The 18,749-nt window shown below is 38.5% G+C and overlaps 1 protein-coding gene across 1 annotated transcript; it reads right to left on the reverse strand.

Annotated features, from left to right (window-relative positions):
- Positions 1-2,016: 2,016 nt before the first annotated feature.
- Positions 2,017-13,394, reverse strand: LOC102779738 (uncharacterized). The gene is made up of 11 exons (XM_087835864.1): positions 13,364-13,394; positions 13,187-13,228; positions 7,466-7,757; positions 7,226-7,362; positions 5,209-5,503; positions 4,850-5,001; positions 4,471-4,762; positions 4,185-4,330; positions 3,715-3,958; positions 2,158-2,336; positions 2,017-2,078 (listed from the first exon to the last, which is right to left on the reverse strand). Exons 1-11 carry the CDS (start codon positions 13,392-13,394, stop codon positions 2,017-2,019), a joined length of 1,872 nt encoding a protein of 623 aa, XP_087691990.1.
- Positions 13,395-18,749: the final 5,355 nt, after the last annotated feature.

Here is an 18,749-nt window from a genome sequence, read left to right on the forward strand (position 1 = left end):
CGTTTTGGTTGCCATTTTTGCTCAAGTGAGTTCCTGATTAGGATCTGTGACCCCAAAATAATTTCCATTAAACCATCTGGTATGTTGACGACGGTGACAACACTGACTTTATAGACAGCTAACAAGTCTGTTCTCCACCAGGGAGCCAGATCTTCGGCAGTATGAGTATAGTGTCCTCTCTCTGGAGAGCCCATAGAATGGCCTATTTCACTGTTTAAAGGCACATTCTAAAGCAGTTCCACAAGATTGTAGAAAGGTTTGAAAAGGCACGAATCAGTATTTGGCACGTGTGTTACAGTAAATAAAAAGATCTCATGATTTTCTTCTTTACTTTCAGTATCACTTATCACTGGTGAATTTCCAGCTGAGATTCCAACAACCTGGTATAGAATTCACTCTGTTCTGCATCAATTTTATTATTCCTTTATTTTGCATTTATTTAATGAGGGAGTGAACTCTTTAGATTGAGATTCTCCTTGGTAATAGTGTGCTAGGCTGACATAGGCAGCAATCAAGCATGTTTTCAGCACCAGGAGAAACTGGAACTCCTGAAAGAAAACTGTGAAAGAACGGGCGAATAAAGAACATGCAAACTCCACAAAGAAGGGCTCCACCAAGGTTTACAACCCAGAAACCTCATCAGTGCTATCAACAGACATAGAAAGGATTCTTGGGGCACAGATCCTGATCGGGATCAGTGCTAGCACTACTGCTGTGATCCAGCAGTGCTATCCACTGAGCCATACTATTACTAGGATGACATTTATTCATATTATTGCTATAAAAATTACATCATTAAATACATTTTAAGATATTTTTCACATACCAGTGAAGTGCCCCATACTCATATTTGCCTCCAAACATTGCCTCCAATCATATGACCCCCCAGGTTACACAAGCTGTTTGTTCTCGTTCTGTGCCCTCCGATGCCTTCCCCAAACCACAGCTCAGTCCATGTTTAAGCCATTTGCCTTTATCTACTAAAAAACGCTGTCAAAGCTAAAATGAGGACAAGGGCCAAGCTAGTGCAATATTTATTATATTAAATTAAACACAGCGATTAGTGATACACTTTAAATGACAGGCAGACTTTCTTGTTACTTCTGTAGTTTTCTTATGAGGATTACAAATCACATACTGGACTCCTTTATTTGTTTTGATTCATGAGCACACTCACATTCATGACACATGTATGTTTAAGCAGATTGCTTCCACAAACAAACAAAAGGGTTCAGATCAATAGTTTTAAAACCTTTCTACCACCAGCATACATCATATCCCGTATCTGTTGGACTCACCCAGACGTCTATACACCTTTAGGCCTGGAAGGCTCTTTACCTTCTTACCATCAGTCTGCAGACAAGAACCAAGATGGGGGATACATTAATGATGCAAGTTGATGTTATTTATTCAAACCTTTCACCATCGTGTTAGTACTGTAAATTGATTTGATTTATTGTAATTATTTGTCCTTATTTTGATATATATATATATATATATATATATACATACACACATCAATCCATTAAATCCATCTTATCAATGTTAAACAAAACACATTCACATTACAATTTGTCACAAACTAATCTTTATTGCACATAACAACATTTTTCCAACCCAGGTGATCATAGAAGAGAAAACAAGAGTAAGTTCATCACTTTGGTCCATACTACAGATACTATAGTGTACTATACTATAACGTAGACCTAATTTTTGCAGGCATTTATTGTTATATATAATGCAAAGGAATAAGCTCACCTGCTTTTTATAAATATAATTATAATAATTCCCATGAGCAATAGTACAAACCAAGCAGCAAAAGTCTAGACAGAAATTATTTACACATGACTTCAACTTGATGTGTCGTCATCAGGATTGGCGATATGAAAAAGATAAACAGTGTTCTATGCAGTTACTGAATTTTTGCCAGAATTTAAAAGAGTGCAAAACAAATTCAAATATAAACTATTTCTAACAAAATAACTATGCATCACAGTTTATACTGTGTCATCTCCTTTATGGATTTGTTGGATCCTTGGTGCTGGAGAAATAAACTCTCTGCACAGCATCATCAGAACCTGAAAGGACATGAGTTACATTTAAATTAAGGCAATGCACAAGGGTTGCACACAAGCCTTAACATGGTGCAAGTAAAACCTGATTGGCAGATGAAGTTGAGGTTCTTCCCACAGGGCTGGTCCTGCCAGAGGAAGTGGTCCGTGCTGGCCACGCCTCCACAGGTGCTGGAGTAGCTGTCAGGAACAAAATCTTGTGGCCAATTTAAGAAATTCATGGAATATCCAGACATCCAGAACCACTCGTCTCCTCTGAGGGATCTGTTGGACAGAGAAAAATATATGAACAGATTTAAACTGAATGGATAAACTGCTATTGATAGAGCATAGGCAGCACTTGTTTACATTGAGTTTCACAAAAGCTACATGATTGATATTTATCTTTAAAAGAACAATATATATTACTAATTTGTATGGTCAGGAAGACACTAAATACATTTTGTTATTCTGCAAGCTCAAGGCTGGCCTTTCCGGTATAACACTTCAGTCCAAACGGAGTAAAAAAAAAAACAAAATAAGAAGAATTTCACTACAAAAAAATGTAAAAAAAAAAGTGTACAAATCAATCCATAGAAATTTCTTTCAAATTTCTTGTGGATTAAATAATGTCAATTAAATTTCTGCCACCCTTATGTTAGAGCAGGTTTGCTATTGTCTGGGAAAGGCAGCTGTGGAAATGAGTATACACAACAAAACAAAGCATCTGAGATTTACAGTACCATATCACACAATTAGAGCACTTCGCTCCCACTCTGCAGGCCTACTTGTTGTTCCTAGAGTATTTAAAAGTAGAATGGGAGGGAGAGCCTTCAGTTTTCAGGCCCCTCTTCTGAGGAACCAGCTTCCAGTTTGGAACAGACACTATCTCTACTTTTAAGATTAGTCTTAAAACTTTCCTTTTTGCTAAAGCATATAGTTAGGGCTGGACCAGGTGACCCTGAATCTTCCGTTAGTTATGCTGCAATAGACGTAGGCTGCCGGGGATTCCCATGATGCATTGAGTTTTTCCTTTCCAGTCACCTTTCTCACTCACTATGTATTAATAGACGTCTCTGCATTGAATCATATCTGTTACTAATCTCTGTCTCTCTTCCACAGCATGTCTTTCATCCTGTCTTCCTTCTCTCACCCCAACCAGTCGCAGCAGATGGCCGCCCCTCCCTGAGCCTGGTTCTGCCGGAGGTTTCTTCCTGTTAAAAGGGAGTTTTTCCTTCCCACTGTTGCCAAAGTGCTTGCTCATAGGGAGTCATATGATTGTTGGGTTTTTCTTTGTGCCTATTATTGTAGGGTCGACTTTATAATATAAAGCACCTTGAGGCTGTTGTTGTGATTCAGCGCTCTATAAGAGAAATTTTATTGTTATCAGAGATCATTTCTTCTTTGAACAATTGGTAGTTATTTTCATTTTCTTCATACATTGTTCACATTTCTTTCTAGCTTTTCTTGTTTTGATTTTGTTATTTGATTTTGTTATTTCTTTGATTTCCTTGGGGTCATCTGACATTATTTCTAGTTCTTTAATAGATTTTTTTTATTACACTTGTGATTGGAGAGCTCCACCATCTTATTTATATTTTGTCATGCTGATTCACTGATCTGTAGATGTACATCAACTAAATGTATCTATAGCTATCAGTACCTGCGCAGTCCCAGCCAGACGTGGTCTGTGAGAGAGAAAGGAATGAGGCCCAGCAGCTGCTCCAACTCGCTTTGCTCCTGTTGGCTGTGAAGGCTGAGCAGGTCCCAGTAATAACGTCTACAGTACATCAGAGCATCAGACCAGCAGAGCCTCTCTCCCACCACCGTCACGTTCCTGCCACCAAGCTGCAGGCTCACAGTGGGAGGAGGGGTGGGAGGAGGTGGAGGAATGACAACATCTGGCACTGCAGGGAAGTATTCTTATTAGAAACCATATTTGGTTTTTTATTGTTTTCCGTTTATTCTAACATCTTAAATTGCAATGTTCTGTATTAAAATTGGACACCGAAAGCTAACTGTGAGCAAAGATAAAATATTAGAAAAAAAGGGTAACAACAGTAAAAATGTTACCATAATTTGAGCACAAACAACAACCAAAGAACTTCCAAAAATAACATCCCAAGACCCTACCAGATAGAGAAGCAAACACCTCCACTTCACACAAGGTCATATATCTCTTAATTCCTGGTATGATCACAATGACGTAGCGACCTTCCATTTCATTACACTGGAATGTGTATGTTGGTGTACCCGCTAATGATTTGATCATGCCACAACTGATGGATGTAGAGAAACAACAAAGAAAATGTCAGTTTTGATTTCTAATCTATGTTCAAACATTAGTTTGTTGTTGTTTAAGTACAGAAAAAAATTAAACTTAATGGTTATGGAGAAATGTTCAGAAATCAGATCTCACCTGGGGTTTTGGGTACTATTTTGCTCGAGCGAGTTCCCGATCAGGATCTGCGCCCCAAGAATCCTTTCTATAACAGCATCCTGTCTGTTGATGATAGTGACAGCACTAACTTTATAGACAGCCAGCAAGTCTACTCTCCACCAGGGATCCAGATCTTCTAAAGTATGTGTACAGCATCCTGAGTCCAAGTTTCCATTTCTGCACCCATCGACACCTTTTGAAGGCCCATATGCCTCAAAAACGGATGACTGTACTGTTTCTCTGTTTAAGGCCACATTTTGAAGCGGCTCCACTAAATTGTTGAAAGGAAAAAATGGACATGAATCAGTAAAAGGCAGACGTCTTTCAGTAGATCAGATCCAGTCACTTAAAGCTCTACCTGCTGGGGCAGCATACACCTCCACTTCACACAGGGTGAGAGTCTTCTTCTGTCCAGGAAGAAACACGTTCACAAAGCGACCCTCCATGCTGCCTCCATCACACTGGTATGTGTAGGTTTTACCCGCTTTGATATGTGAGATGGAAGCACACCTGACAGCAGAGAGTGTGGGGGCAGTATTATGTTAGTACTATGGACTTCCAGTTAAGGAGAAAGTAAAATCAAGTAATTAACTAGTCCTGTGGTGGATAATATGTATATTGAAATTGCTGAAACATTGCTGTTCAAGTTATTCTAAAATAAAACAAACAAAGAAAAAACCTCACAATGAACATTGACTGATATAAATTCATCATTACCTGGGATTATTGTTTCCATTGTTCTCCAGTGAGTTTCCTATTCTGACCTCAGCTCCATCCAGTCTTTCAGCACAGCAGTCTCCTCTGTTGGTGACTTTTACAGCAGTGATTGTAAAGCTTCGCTGCAGGTCCACCCTCCACCAGGGGTTGGTCTCGTCTTCAGCCGTGTGGCTACAGAACCCATTGCTATAGAACGAGTTCCGTCTGCCATCGATGGCTTTGGACGCAGTGGCAAAGGAGAGTGTAGATGACTGGGTAGCTTCTCCTTTGAGTGCCACATTGGGTAATGGGTATCCTTGAAGGAAAACCAAGAAGACAATAATTTCTTTTGGTTGGGCTCTGACAACCCTTACTGGTAAAAAAAACCCAAAAAAACCCAAAACAAATAAGGATTAAAGCATCATTTATTTGTTCAGTAATCAAAAACACCCTGACACAAAAGCCTTCTTTTGTACTTTTACTCAGTCACTTATAGTCTTCCTTATCAGCATCAGAATTAGTGGTGCAACGGATCAAAAATCTCACGGTTCGGATCGGATCACGGTTTTAAGTCATGATAGGATCAATTTTCGGATCAGCAAAAATAGAAAAAAAAGACAAAAATTCGACTCGCCATTTATTTATTTAAGTATTTTTTGCCTATTAAAAAACATTCAACTGAAGACTCATTCTATTCACTTATACAAAAACAAATTAAGGTGCATATGGACATTATGGACCATGCTGGGCAGCCTCTGCATCCTCTGCACATGGCCATAAACAACCAGAGGAGTCTGTTCAGAAACAGGTTGCTTCTCCCAAAGTCAAGGACCAGCAGACTTAAAAAGTCCTTTGTCCCACACGCCATCAAACTGTTTAACTCCTCGCTGGAGGGGAGAGGGAGGGGAAACGGGGACAAAGGAGGGGGGAACAAGTAAGCTGTAGTGCCTTTTCACTGTGCAATAGTTTTTGTTATTAACCAATGGTGTAATAAATCAAATGAAATCACTTTTATTGTCACATCACATGTGCAGGTACACTGGTACAGTACATGCGAGTGAAATTCTTGTGTGCGAGCTTCACAAGCAACAGAGTTGTGCAAAAATTACAATAACATAAAACAAGCAAAATATAAGTAATAAATATATGTACAATAGACTCACTTAAAATGTGCCGTTCCCTTGTATTCTTATTCCTATTTATTCTATTTATACCTTTCGTATTCTCTGTATTTATATATGTGTATATATGGTATATTTCTGCTCACATTCTGCAACTTCTGTCGGTGCTGTGCAACTGGAAACTGAATTTCCCAGAGGAACCCACCCGAGGGATAAATAAAGTTTCATCTAATCTAATGTAATCTATAGGGCAGTACAGGGCTTTGTATTTACCACTCCACTGTGATATAACAAGCGGTCACGGTCACGTGGCTTTCCGTTGCGCTGGAGGTCCACCCATTTGTAGTTAGAGCAACAGAAGATGCCTGGGACAGTTCAGCCATAACTTTAAACTTCTCCTGCTCATTCATGCTTGGAACGATCTTGTCACACTGAAGTGGACGATATATAGCGTGGCTCAAGCACGTTCATCACAGTTTAAACCCCTTGTTTTGCACAATGGAATACGGCCTCCCCATTAGCTTTAGTAATAGCTTTAGCCCGGTCGGATTGGACAACAAAGTGCTGCTTAAATGCTGCAAACTCCTCTACTCCGCTACTTGGACCGCTAGCGCTGACCATAACTACCGCTTGACAGACCCACCACGCGCACCATACACATACTTTTTTTTTTCTTTTTCGAATCTTCGGATCACGTGCATACCGAACCGTGGAGTGGGATCAGTTCGGATTTCGGATCAACCGTGATCCGTTGCACCACTAATCAGAATTAAATGTGTTCTCAAAGGGGGGCGGTAGAGGGAGGGTTCGCCCAGGGCACAAAACGGGTCAGGACCACCCCTGGTCACACCCCTGGTCACACCCCTTACTGATATAAATAAAAAATAAAGAATAAATAAAGAATTAAAGGTGTTTACCGTAGTACACTTCAACTTCGCACAGATTTATGGCCTTTGCATTTCCTGGTAGGAACACAGTGACGTAGCGTCCCTTCACAGAGTTACATGGAAAGTAAAACGCTTGTCCCTTGGGAATGTGAGAGATGACGGCACACCTGTGTATGAAACAGTCAAATGGAAAAAGTATAAGAATGAATATAAAAAAGCCCTACTGATATGATGATTACTGACTTATGGTTATAAATCAAGCTCTTTCACCTGATGCTTTTAGAGTTACTGATTGATGTTGAATTTCCAATCCAGATTTCAGCACCATCCAGCCTGTTTTCCATTTCATCTCTATTGATTATCATTACAGCTCCAATTGTATACACATTTACCAGGTCTACTCTCCACCAGGGATTAGATTGTCCACTGGTAAGTGTGCAAGACCCTCTTTGATAGCTTGCATCTCTGTTTCCATCAACTGCTCTACCAGCAGTGCCCCAGGGGCCACTGGTTGAAGATTGGACAGCCGGTTTTTTCAGTGCCAGGTTGTAAAGAAGTTGACCTAAATGAAAAAAAAAAAACTATTAATCAAAACAGAGGGCATTATTGTTATTTTCTTCTTGAATTGAGCATAAAATAAAATATATCCATGTCGAGTGTCAAATTAGGAGTTCTTATATTTGTATTTGTGGTGGTTTGCAACAGGCAATTTACCGCATATTGCACTGAATGTACAGTCACAATAGCAGCTCGTAGTTTGACCTGTGTTTGTGATCATTTCTTCTAGGAGCGTAATTACGGTGTGTTCACACCGAACGTGATAGACAAGACCAGAGCGTCAGGTTTACATGTAAAGTCAATGGAGAAGCGCGGTGATGTGCGATCGCGGAACCCGCGAAAATTCAGAAGCAGATTTGCATGGCAACAACGCGTCAAACGTGCATCAAAGCAGCGCGTCTGGCGCGCCAAAGCAGCGTGTCTGGTGCGTTTGACTCGCGAATAAATATATGTGCCTCAGTTTTTGTGTTGCATTTTGTGCATTCATGTGTATCGCGTCTATCGTGGCTCTGACCTAGGTCAAAGGGGAAGGTCCAGCCAAAGCCCTTCATACTTCATTCAATATGGAAGAAAGGTTAATCAATGCCATAGCAAACCACCCAGAGCTGTACAACACCAGCTGCTTTCTGTACCGAGACAGGAATAAAAAGGACCGAGCTTGGAGGAAGATATGTGAAGAGATCGGGCAACCTGGTAAGTTCATTCATTTCTCTTTTTAATTTTTTGACTGACCCGGGGAAGCCGCACAAATGCTAGCAAGCCCGCCTACTGTCCCGCTATTTTCCCACTAATGTACAAATACCTTTCTGCTTTTATGTTGTCATATAGGAATATATGTTATTGTTCATTAATAAACAGAACACAGTGGTCTGTTCATCCGTCACTGCCTCGCTTTTTTAAAAATTATTTTATTCTTTTTTTTTTTTGCACCGTACAGCATTGCATTCTGCAGCCTGATTGACAAATCTCCTCCGTGTCGTGTCTCCTGCGCTTGCCAAATTTATCATGTTTGGTTTTGATAACCATCACGTCCAATAGAAAAAAACAGCACAAAAACACTCATAACTATGACCTTCATTCGGAAATACACACCTGCACCAGGAGGGAAAAAGCCACACAAAAGTGGCAGGCATGTGAAGACAAAACGCGGCATAATAATACTTTTACGTTTTGCAGTCTACAAAGGTTTGCACTTTGAGAATCAATTGTGAGAACTGTGACTAATCTTCATGTGTGTGTGAAAAAAAGTGTATAAAGTGCGTGGCGAGGGGCTAGTTATTCTGAGAACCCCTGCTGCAATAAATGAGGGACCACTGTATATTCTTTCTCTATGACTATTGTATTCAACCTGTTAACATTTAATATTGTCTTGATAGAACCAACTGATTCTGCAGCAGAGCATCCCCTGTTGCTTCTCTAGTCCCTGGTCCCTGAGCTCCTGCTGCTGCACCCACAGGTATGTAATTGTAGCATCAGATGTACAGCAAGCACTGATAGCTTTTTACTCGGTGGGATTCCCTTGTGATCACCTTTACTAAATATCTACAACCAATCTGATTATGTCCTGGGTTTTTCTTTCAATGTTGAAAATGAAAATCTAGTAGCAGCCTTCTCATTTCTTTGTGTTTTGTGCTGTGTTTTACAGGCCCACAGAGGAGGACAGCTCCAAGACGGACCAGGGACGGGTCCCAGGACGGTCAATCGGCTGTGGCCACGCCAGTCTCCAACAGAGCATTTCCTCCTCAGCCTTGTTCCTGCTCTGGAGAGCATGCCGCCTCAGACGAGAGAATTTGTCAAATTTCAAATTTATAAATTCGTTTTTGAAAACAGCACAGCTGTGTTAAATTTGGAAACATTGGACCCTAGCAATCAGTAGTTTTCTGATGAGGCAGCCGGTTCTCCAGGACAGAAACAATGTTCTTATTTTTCTCCTCCTTCTCCCTGAGGCTCTTCCACTTTAAGCTTTTTATCCCTGTCTCTCTGTAAAGAGTTATATTTTATATATTTATGTTTAATGCTATTCTCTTTGAGAATTTTAATATTATTTGAAATAAGTTTTTGCAATGACTATGTCTCAGTTCTACTACACAGCAAATGTTGGCACACAACCTGTGGAATTAATTTCATAATATACTGATGAAAAAATATACTACTATATAGGAACATAGTGAAGACCAATTATTTAAGAGAATAAAGACATGTTAGTTTATTTTGGAGTAGAACTCCATTTATTAAGAAAAAAAAAGGTTTGTGGGTGGCGAATGTGCACGCGTCAAGTTACGTGCGTCTGGCGCGTTTTGGTCGTGTCTATCGCGCTTGGTGTGAACACACTGTGATAATGGTGTGAAAAGTATTTGTCTCCTGATTTCATAATTTTTGTATAATAATCTAAATTATGTGTTGTGTCATCAAACAAATTCTAATAACAGACATAGATGACAAGTAAATGCAAAAAGCAATTTAGTTAGTTCATTTCATTTATTAAGACATGTGTCAAACTCAAAGCGCACATCTGGCCTGGCGGAAAATTTTGTCTGGCCTGCAAGATCATTTTATTTAGATTTATTATTATCATTATGCATGGCCCGCATTGGCATGTGGCCTGGGGGGCGTGCGCGGGGGGGGCACAGGCCACCCCCCCTAACCAGACTGCCCACCACAGGTGCCACCCCAAAGCTAAAATAATAAAATTCAATCAAATATCAAATGTACAATTATGTTCTCAAAGTGAATGCAGCATCGGCTTCTGCACTATGAGCATCACGTTAGCAAAGAAAGGAGAGCCAAGCACGAAAGACGGCGCCACAGAAAACAATTTTTTGGTGAAAGAAAATGAGGAGAGAATAAATGTCCCGGTAAGTAATATTAAGTTTGTTGAGTTTAGTAAACTTCGGTGAAATTAGAATACCAAGGAAAAAATAACACTTAAAGAATTATTGCAACCGTCAAATATTTCAGACAATAGGCTACTGGGGGGAGCTAACATAAGAGTTATGAGTTATAAGATATAATTCAAGTCGTAACATTGCTGTATGGAGCTGCAGATTTGGTTGCAGGTTAATACTGGCAGTGTCACCATGCCAGCTGACTGTATTTCATCATCAGCCAGTGTTGTTCTTTATACATCAATATTATCTCATTACTTATCCTATCTGCCAGCTTCATGTTATGAATAGAGTGTAAATCACCCCATGAAACGGCTGTGCCATGTTCAATGCAGGGATGTGCAGTTCTGGTCCTCCTGGTTTCAGATGTTTCCATACTTCAACACAGCTCATTTAAAGACTCATTTACAGACTTGTACACAACTAGGTGTTTAGGGATTATTTGATTTGAATTGGCTATGTTGGTATAGGTAACATCTAAAACGTGCAGGATAGGGGCCCATGAGGGCCAGAATTTGTCAAGGTCATACATACAAGTTGTTGTTTGTGACACAAGTTTTTGCTTTATTACTTTAGGGCCAACCAGTAGAGATAAAAGAATAGGAAGAATGAAAAGATCTCAAAATATTGAGAATTTCTTCCTGAAGAAAGCTAAAATACAGTGTTTATATTGTCAATTGTTCAACCGATCCATAGGGCACGAATCCTAATATTTTGGAATAAATAATTAACTAAGCAAATATATGTATTGTGGCACATAATTAGAAAGTAAAACAAAATCCTTCTTTAAATAACATGTTTTTTATTTAATGATCCACCTATTCTAAATCACTGATAATATTTGATGAAGCATAGAGTAGGTACTTGAGTAAATGTTTACTTTCAAAACATAAAGATTTTTGCAACTGCTGCTGTTTACAAATGTTTTTGTACTTCTTGTCTTCCTAACATGTAACACACTCTTATTAAAAGTTCAAGAGGTTTATTTTTTCACAATTTATACTGAAAACACTATCAAAAGAATATAGGCTCAAAATGTGGTCATAAATATTTTGTACTTGTAAATCAGGATTTGTATGTTAAAAAAGATTTGTGTGTGTGTAAAAAAGTTTGCCGACATTCCTTATCATACATGTATGATATGATGATATGATATGATATGAATGTATGTGTGTGAGAGTGAAAGAATGAATTTTGGCTTGTACGGCCCCTCATAAGATTTAGAGTTTGCCGACATTCCTTATCAGACATACATACGTCTGTTGGCTGAGTTGGGGGAAAGTTCTCAATAGAGTTTTTGAGCTCAGCAAGGAAATCTGTCAGTTCATGGACATGATATGTATGATGTGGTGAAGGCATTTCAAGTGAAGCTGTCACAAATGCACCAGTGCAACTTGCCTCACTTTCCCTGTTGCCAAGTAATGTTGAACCAAGTCAGTGCAACAGTGCTCCCAAATGCGCACTTGGCTGATAAACTGAGCGCACTGAGTTTGCGGCGCTTTGGTGACTTTGAATCAAAAAAATGAGAATTTCGAGCTGCATTACAAACCATTTACAGTTGATGTGGAAACTGTACCTGTGCAGATTCAGATTGAGCTGCATTCTAATGGGACACTCAAGGGAAAGTACGACACTGAATGGCCCGCAGAGTTCATTAGTTATATTCCTGAAGCAATGCCCCCGTCTCGAACCTTGTGTATGTTTTCATTTATTTTTTTCTGGGGTTTTTGGCAGCATGTTCATATTTCTAACTTGCATAATTTTGACAGGATATATTTTTTATGGAGAGCAAAATATTTAAAGTTAAAGCTTATTTTTTTAAGTTTATTTATTCTGGAATTATATTCCTGTCTGTATTCATATTTATGTTTACAAAAACATTGTTTTAGTGTGTTCAATAAATGTTTATCTTGTCTGGCCTGCGACCTAAAGTGTGCCTTGAGGTTTGGCCCCCTGTGCAATTGAGTTTGACACCTCTGTATTAAGAGAACACTCTCTGTGTGAAAAGTAATGGCTCTTCCTTCGACAGTCATGAATTAACTTTAATTAACTGCACACTGTAGAAACTTGAGTTCAGTATCAGTGGACACACTCAGACCTGAGCACTGCCAGACCTGCTGAATCATGAAATCACTTAAAAAGAAGCTGTCTGACAAAGTGAAGCAGGCTAAAAGATCAAACAAAGTATCATCACTGATATCAGTCCGACTCCAACATTGGAATGGTTTGTAGGCCTTTTCTAGAACCATGCATTCGTTCTGAGCTGTCAGATTTATCAGGATTAATTTGCCCTTTTATTAAAAATAAATAAATAAATATGGATTTTCATTCAGCTTCATCTTATTGATCTCAACTGCCATGCACTGAGACAGTTTCATGTTGGTTTGAAGGTAACTTGCTCCAGCACTTGGCTGTGCTTTGAGTTTTGATTTGATTTGTGATTCTCTTGGTACAATCCATTGGTTGTCATTGAAATCAGCTTTTTAATATTCTTTTTTTTCCAGTTCTCACCATATGCTATATTTTTGTAATTACTAAAAAGTGTTACCTGCCAGTGCTCCAGATGTTAATGTTAACATGATGGAAATGCCTGTTAACATATAGAGATTGAAAATATTTTAAAAAATGAATTATTATTTTGAATTGTTTTAGTGATGTGTGCATTAAATGCCATCTATTGTCATTTTACCTTTTTTTATAGACAGTTTAAGAAAATTTAACTTACCAGTGAAGCTCCATATATGACTGCCCCTCATGGTTATGGGAAGTATCCAAGTCAAATTAATTCTGACATTACATATACTAATTAATGGTACACTCCAGCTGGTAGCTAGATTGACTTAGTGCCTCTGTAGCTTTCTACTAAGCTCTCATAATCACACCCTTATTTGTTGAGATAAAAAAACAATGCAAATTTTAGTCACTAAAGTTTGCATGAACAAAAAACACACCCAGATTGATATCTGCTGTTTCTTCTGTTCTGCAAAGGTTAGCAAGACTGGCTACAGAATTTCAAGGTCAATCCACTAATTTCATACACAACTAGGCCTGCATCATAAATCGAAAATCTATTGTCAGTGCGATATCAGCCTGTGCGATCGGCCCATCGCAAAAGATGGCATAAACTGCGATAATTGGGTACCTCAAAATGTTTACACATGTGCTTTAAAGAATTTACCAATCAAAGAAACCCCTTTACACATTTGACCAGTCAAATAGAGCCCTTCACAGCATTAACCAATCAAATGGATTAGAGGCCCGTCTCCCACGTAGGTGGGGAGCGAACAACGCTGCAGCAATGAGTCAGAGTTGTAATGGCTGAGAGCGAGAAGCATAATGAGAACACTACTGACTATGAACTTGTGTCTAAAAAAAATAGTACCTCACTTATTTGGAGGTACTTTGGATTTGATAAAGACGACTTTCTCCAAACACAGGTACTCTGCAAAACTTGCCAAACACTCGTGGCAACCACCAGAGGAAACACGACTAATCTCCACCATCATCTTCAAGACAACCAGAGAGAACTGTTTGAATAGTTCCAGAAAGACAGGGCTAGCCAAACAAAGGTTGCTAATGTTAAGACAAAGAGCACAGCAGTCCAACAGCCGTCTCTGTATCAGAGTTTTTCAAGTGGAACTTGACACACAAGACACTGTGTATTTTCCAGACTCTCACACTAGTGAAAATATAGCCCATGTATTATGTGAGGTGCTAGCCAGCTGGGATCTTAAAGAAGTCCGACAAGTGTGCATCACCACAGACAACGGTGCCAATGTTGTGAGAGCCACGGAGCTAAACAACTGGGTCAGACTTCAGTGTTTTGGACACAGGCTGCACCTAGCAATCAGTAAGTTTTATTCAAGGCAAAACGTTTTTTGAAAATGTGCTGTACGTTACTATCAAATTATTTTTATTAGCTTCAACTTATGTAATGACAATATTGATAAGGATAATGTTACTTTTTTTAGACAACTTTAGTTATACATTTCAATTAGTTTTTACAAACAGGTTTTAAACAGGACTGTTTTTTTTGTTTCCTCTTCTTTCTCCAGAAAATTCTGTCAAAGATGATGCCCGCAATGCCCGAGCCATTGGACTTTGAAAAACGTTTTTGCCACAGCTGGAAAGCAAAGACGGCTCTGAAAAAAGCACAGCAGAAGCTTAACCTGCCAGAGCACATGTAAAACCAGTGCTTCATCTGATGAAGACGTCGGTGCTTGCAGAGAAGTAAGAAGACAGTGATTTGACAAAATGAATTAAGAAGAAAATCCTTGACTACCTGATTACTAAGTATGAAAATCCAGAAACCCAGGAACTTCTGGACATGGCGTGCTTCATGGATCCCAGATTTAAAGTCAGCAACATCAGCACTGATCGACTCTCAGACATCAAGACCAGAGTGATGTCAGAAATGGAAGCAGTGGCAGAGAAGGTATTCATGCGTGCTTTTATATAAAACCTTTCAATTCATGTATAGTCCAAAATGTTTACTTTTCCTGTATCCTGCTCTCTGTTCCAGGAGAGAAGCTCCGCTGAACCAGAGGCCCAGACAAATGATCCACCCAATCCTCCCCTGAAGAAGGCAAAAAAGTCACGGGGCAGTTTCTTCAAGGCATCTCCAATCCCTACTTCCTCTTTTATGCATGTTTCACAAGCTGTTGAAGCTGAGCTTAGCAGCCACTTGCTATCAACGGCCATAGACAGTAAGGAAGACCTCTTGGCATGGTGGTATCTCTGCATACCTGCAAGTAGCTCACCTTCAGAGAGACTTTTTTAGTACATCAGGAAACATAGTAACATGTCAGCGCACATGTTTAAAACCTTGAAAAGTAAACATTTTGTTTTTTCTTACCAAGAACTTGCCATAAAAAAACATCCACTCAGGAAGGATGAATGCAAGATAAGGAAACCATTTTTTTTTTCAAAAAAGTACAAACATACACTACCTACATTGTTCTTAATTGTTGATAATATTAGTCTTGGCCAGTACTACCACAAAGGTAGACAATTGTTCTTTGGTCTGTTTCCACAGCAAACAAGTTCTTACCTATAGTTTAATCTAGTAAAGTTTCCTCTCCGGTTTTGACTTACATCATAACTACTTGGTGAGTGGTAAAATGATGAACAACTGCATTGAGATAATTTGCAGTATAATTTAAGTTATGTTTATTTAAAACTAATTATAGACACCGGAAAGGATGTCTTTCAGAATTCAAGCCTCAGAATTTTTTTTATGTTTCAATGCTAAAGTGCACTTTGTTGTTACACTGCTAATAGAGCAGCTTTCTTTAAATAAAACTGTTGCAGTAAAACGGAAATTATATATTTGGGGTGTTTTTATTTGTTTTTTTTCTATTTATTTTATCGCAAGTCATATTGTTATCACAATATTGATCACAGTAACACATACATCGCACATTGCAGGTTTTCCTAATATCGTGCAGCCCTACACACAACCATATCCGCTGCTGTTTAAATGCAAACTTTATTACCTTTTAAAAACATCCATTTGTGTTGTTGCCAGAGATGGGCTAACGCGTTACTGTAATCCGATTACTTTTTTCAAGTAACGAGTAAAGTAAGGGATTACTATTGCAAAAACGGTAATTAGATTACCGTTACTTTCCCGTAGGAACGCTGCGTTACTGCGTTACTAAAACCGTGATTTTCTTGCGAGAATGTCTCATGACAGTGACGTAAGCGAGTGTGACGTTCGTGACAACAGCTGTGTGCAGATCAACAATGGATAATATATCGAGTGCGGGAGAGAGTATGAGCGTGCAGCGTTTAAAGCGTGGAAGTACTGACCTTTGAGTTTGATTCCGTAAAAAGTGACAAAAACATTAGTGTCCGCTGTGCGTGGGAAGAAAACTTCTTTTTACAGCGAAAAAAACCCCCTAAACTTCCAAGCAAGCACGAGTAGCTATGACGTAATGACAAACTCACAGAGAAACTGCGGTATCCTTCCACTGACCGCTGCGGCACACCTGCACCAGGATAAACCTCCGCCTACTCTACTCCTGCTTTACAGGTGAAAATAGAGCAAAAGGACCGCTAGTCTTTGACTTTATTTATTTTCTGCTGTGTTTTACTTGCATCTGAAAGAGTGAGTGTAAACACAATATATATATATATATATATATATATATATATATATATATATATATATATATATATTTATTATGTGCTGGAATGTACAGAAAATAGGTTTAAATGTTAAACTAATTTCTTCCAGTCAGAGAATGGTGCATATGATTAAAATTTTGCTTCATGCATAAAGTTAAAAGATTAAAACTAATAAAACAAGTTTTAAAAAGAGACTTTTCCATTTGATTACATTTTGTATGATGGATTATGTAGAAAAAGTAGAATTGGGCTGAAAGATCTATCACTTTATCACCTATTCAGGTTGTAAATCATGTTTTTAAAAAGTAACTAAGTAACTAAGTAATTAATTATTTTTGAAAATAAGTAATCAGTAAAGTAACGGGATTACTTCTTTGGGGAAGTAATCAGTAATTAATTACTGATTACTTTTTTCAAGTAACTTGACCAACACTGGTTGCTGCATTTCTCAAGTGTAATCTACATTTTAATGTTAAAGCCTCTAACACAACAAGAGATACCCGTTAATAATGTGATATATTGCTGAATATAGCAATGTATTACATTTGCTGCGGAGGGATATTTAACTTAGTAATAAGAACACATATTTAGTACAAGTAAAATTACTATGAGCAAGAGTTATGAACCAGACAAACATGTTTTTTGTGCAGAAGAGTTTACATAATTATAGGAGTGCAAAAAAGTTCTTCTAAATAAAACTAAGCATTCCATTGTTAGTATGTCATTCTCCTTTACTATTTACTTGATGCATTCTTGGTGCTGTAGAAGTATACTCTTTGCACGTCAGCCACAGCATCTGAAGGGAAAAAGAGGTAAAGGAATTAGGTAGGCAATGTTCGTACAATACTTGCACACATGCATTAACATGATGTACTGTAAGCCCAGCCAGACCGGCAGATGATGTTGAGGTACTTTCCACAGAATTGGTCCTGCCAGATGAAGCTTGTATAAATAAAGAACGCAGACAGTGATACAGCGCGAGTCTGGAGTACGAGCGCTCTATGACCGTCCTCGCGAGTAAAGACAACTGCAGTGTTTGTGTTTTCTAACTCAGGTATCTCAGCTGAAGAGTTGTGGGGTGATTCTTAGAATTCCCCTGTCAACAGGCCAGGAGAGGGCGATTAGAGTTTTTATTTAAGGACTGCTCAGTGGTGATTGATAAACTGGAAACCCAAAGCTATTTTTAAATATTTTGAAACATCCTGCAAAACAAACAGAGGTATAGTGACTTTGTCTTATTTAATGTTTGCATGAAAAACCTCGCTTTTTAGTGCAGGATAAACAAATCCCTTTTCTGTACTGTGATGGATTTAAAATAAAGAAAGGTGTGTTGGACTGATGTCATGGTTTTGATGTTCATGGTCAGTGGTAGGTTATATTAACAGTAGTAAAGATTAATATGACTTTTAGCTAATGATGTTTAGGTTCATACACTGAATTCCACCTTTACACCAGCATTATACGGTCTAGTATAACAATAATATGACCCATATACAGTCAGAGTAGAGGATGGAAATCAACTGAGACAACTGAAAAATCACTTTTTCCTCTCATTTTACTGATTCAAGGTAAATTCATTCATTACAACTACAACCTAGACTTTTAAAATATTTTATATTCTCATGAATATAATTGTATTACATTATTATAGCACAATTTTCAGTTACTTTTGCAAAAAATAGCTGATAGAAACGTCATCAAGAGCTACTTTTTTAACTTTAAATATATTTAAGATCCTGTACTTTCTCACTTTTAATTTAGAGGTTGATTCAATACTTCAACTTTTACCAATCATATATTTTAAAACAAGTACCTGTACTTCTACTTAAGTACAGACTGTACTTTTGCTACCTCTGGTCCTGAAGTACTCAGTGTTGTTTTGTCTCCTTTTCATTTTCTCTTTTTTTGGTGTGTGTGACTCGTTTTACTTTCTGTTCCTTTGTTTCCATTGTGATTGCCTGCTCTGCCCTCATTGTCTTCAG

This window comes from Neolamprologus brichardi, chromosome 3 (genome assembly GCF_056152115.1).
Source record: "Neolamprologus brichardi isolate AB-2024 chromosome 3, ASM5615211v1, whole genome shotgun sequence".
Taxonomy (NCBI): domain Eukaryota; kingdom Metazoa; phylum Chordata; class Actinopteri; order Cichliformes; family Cichlidae; genus Neolamprologus; species Neolamprologus brichardi.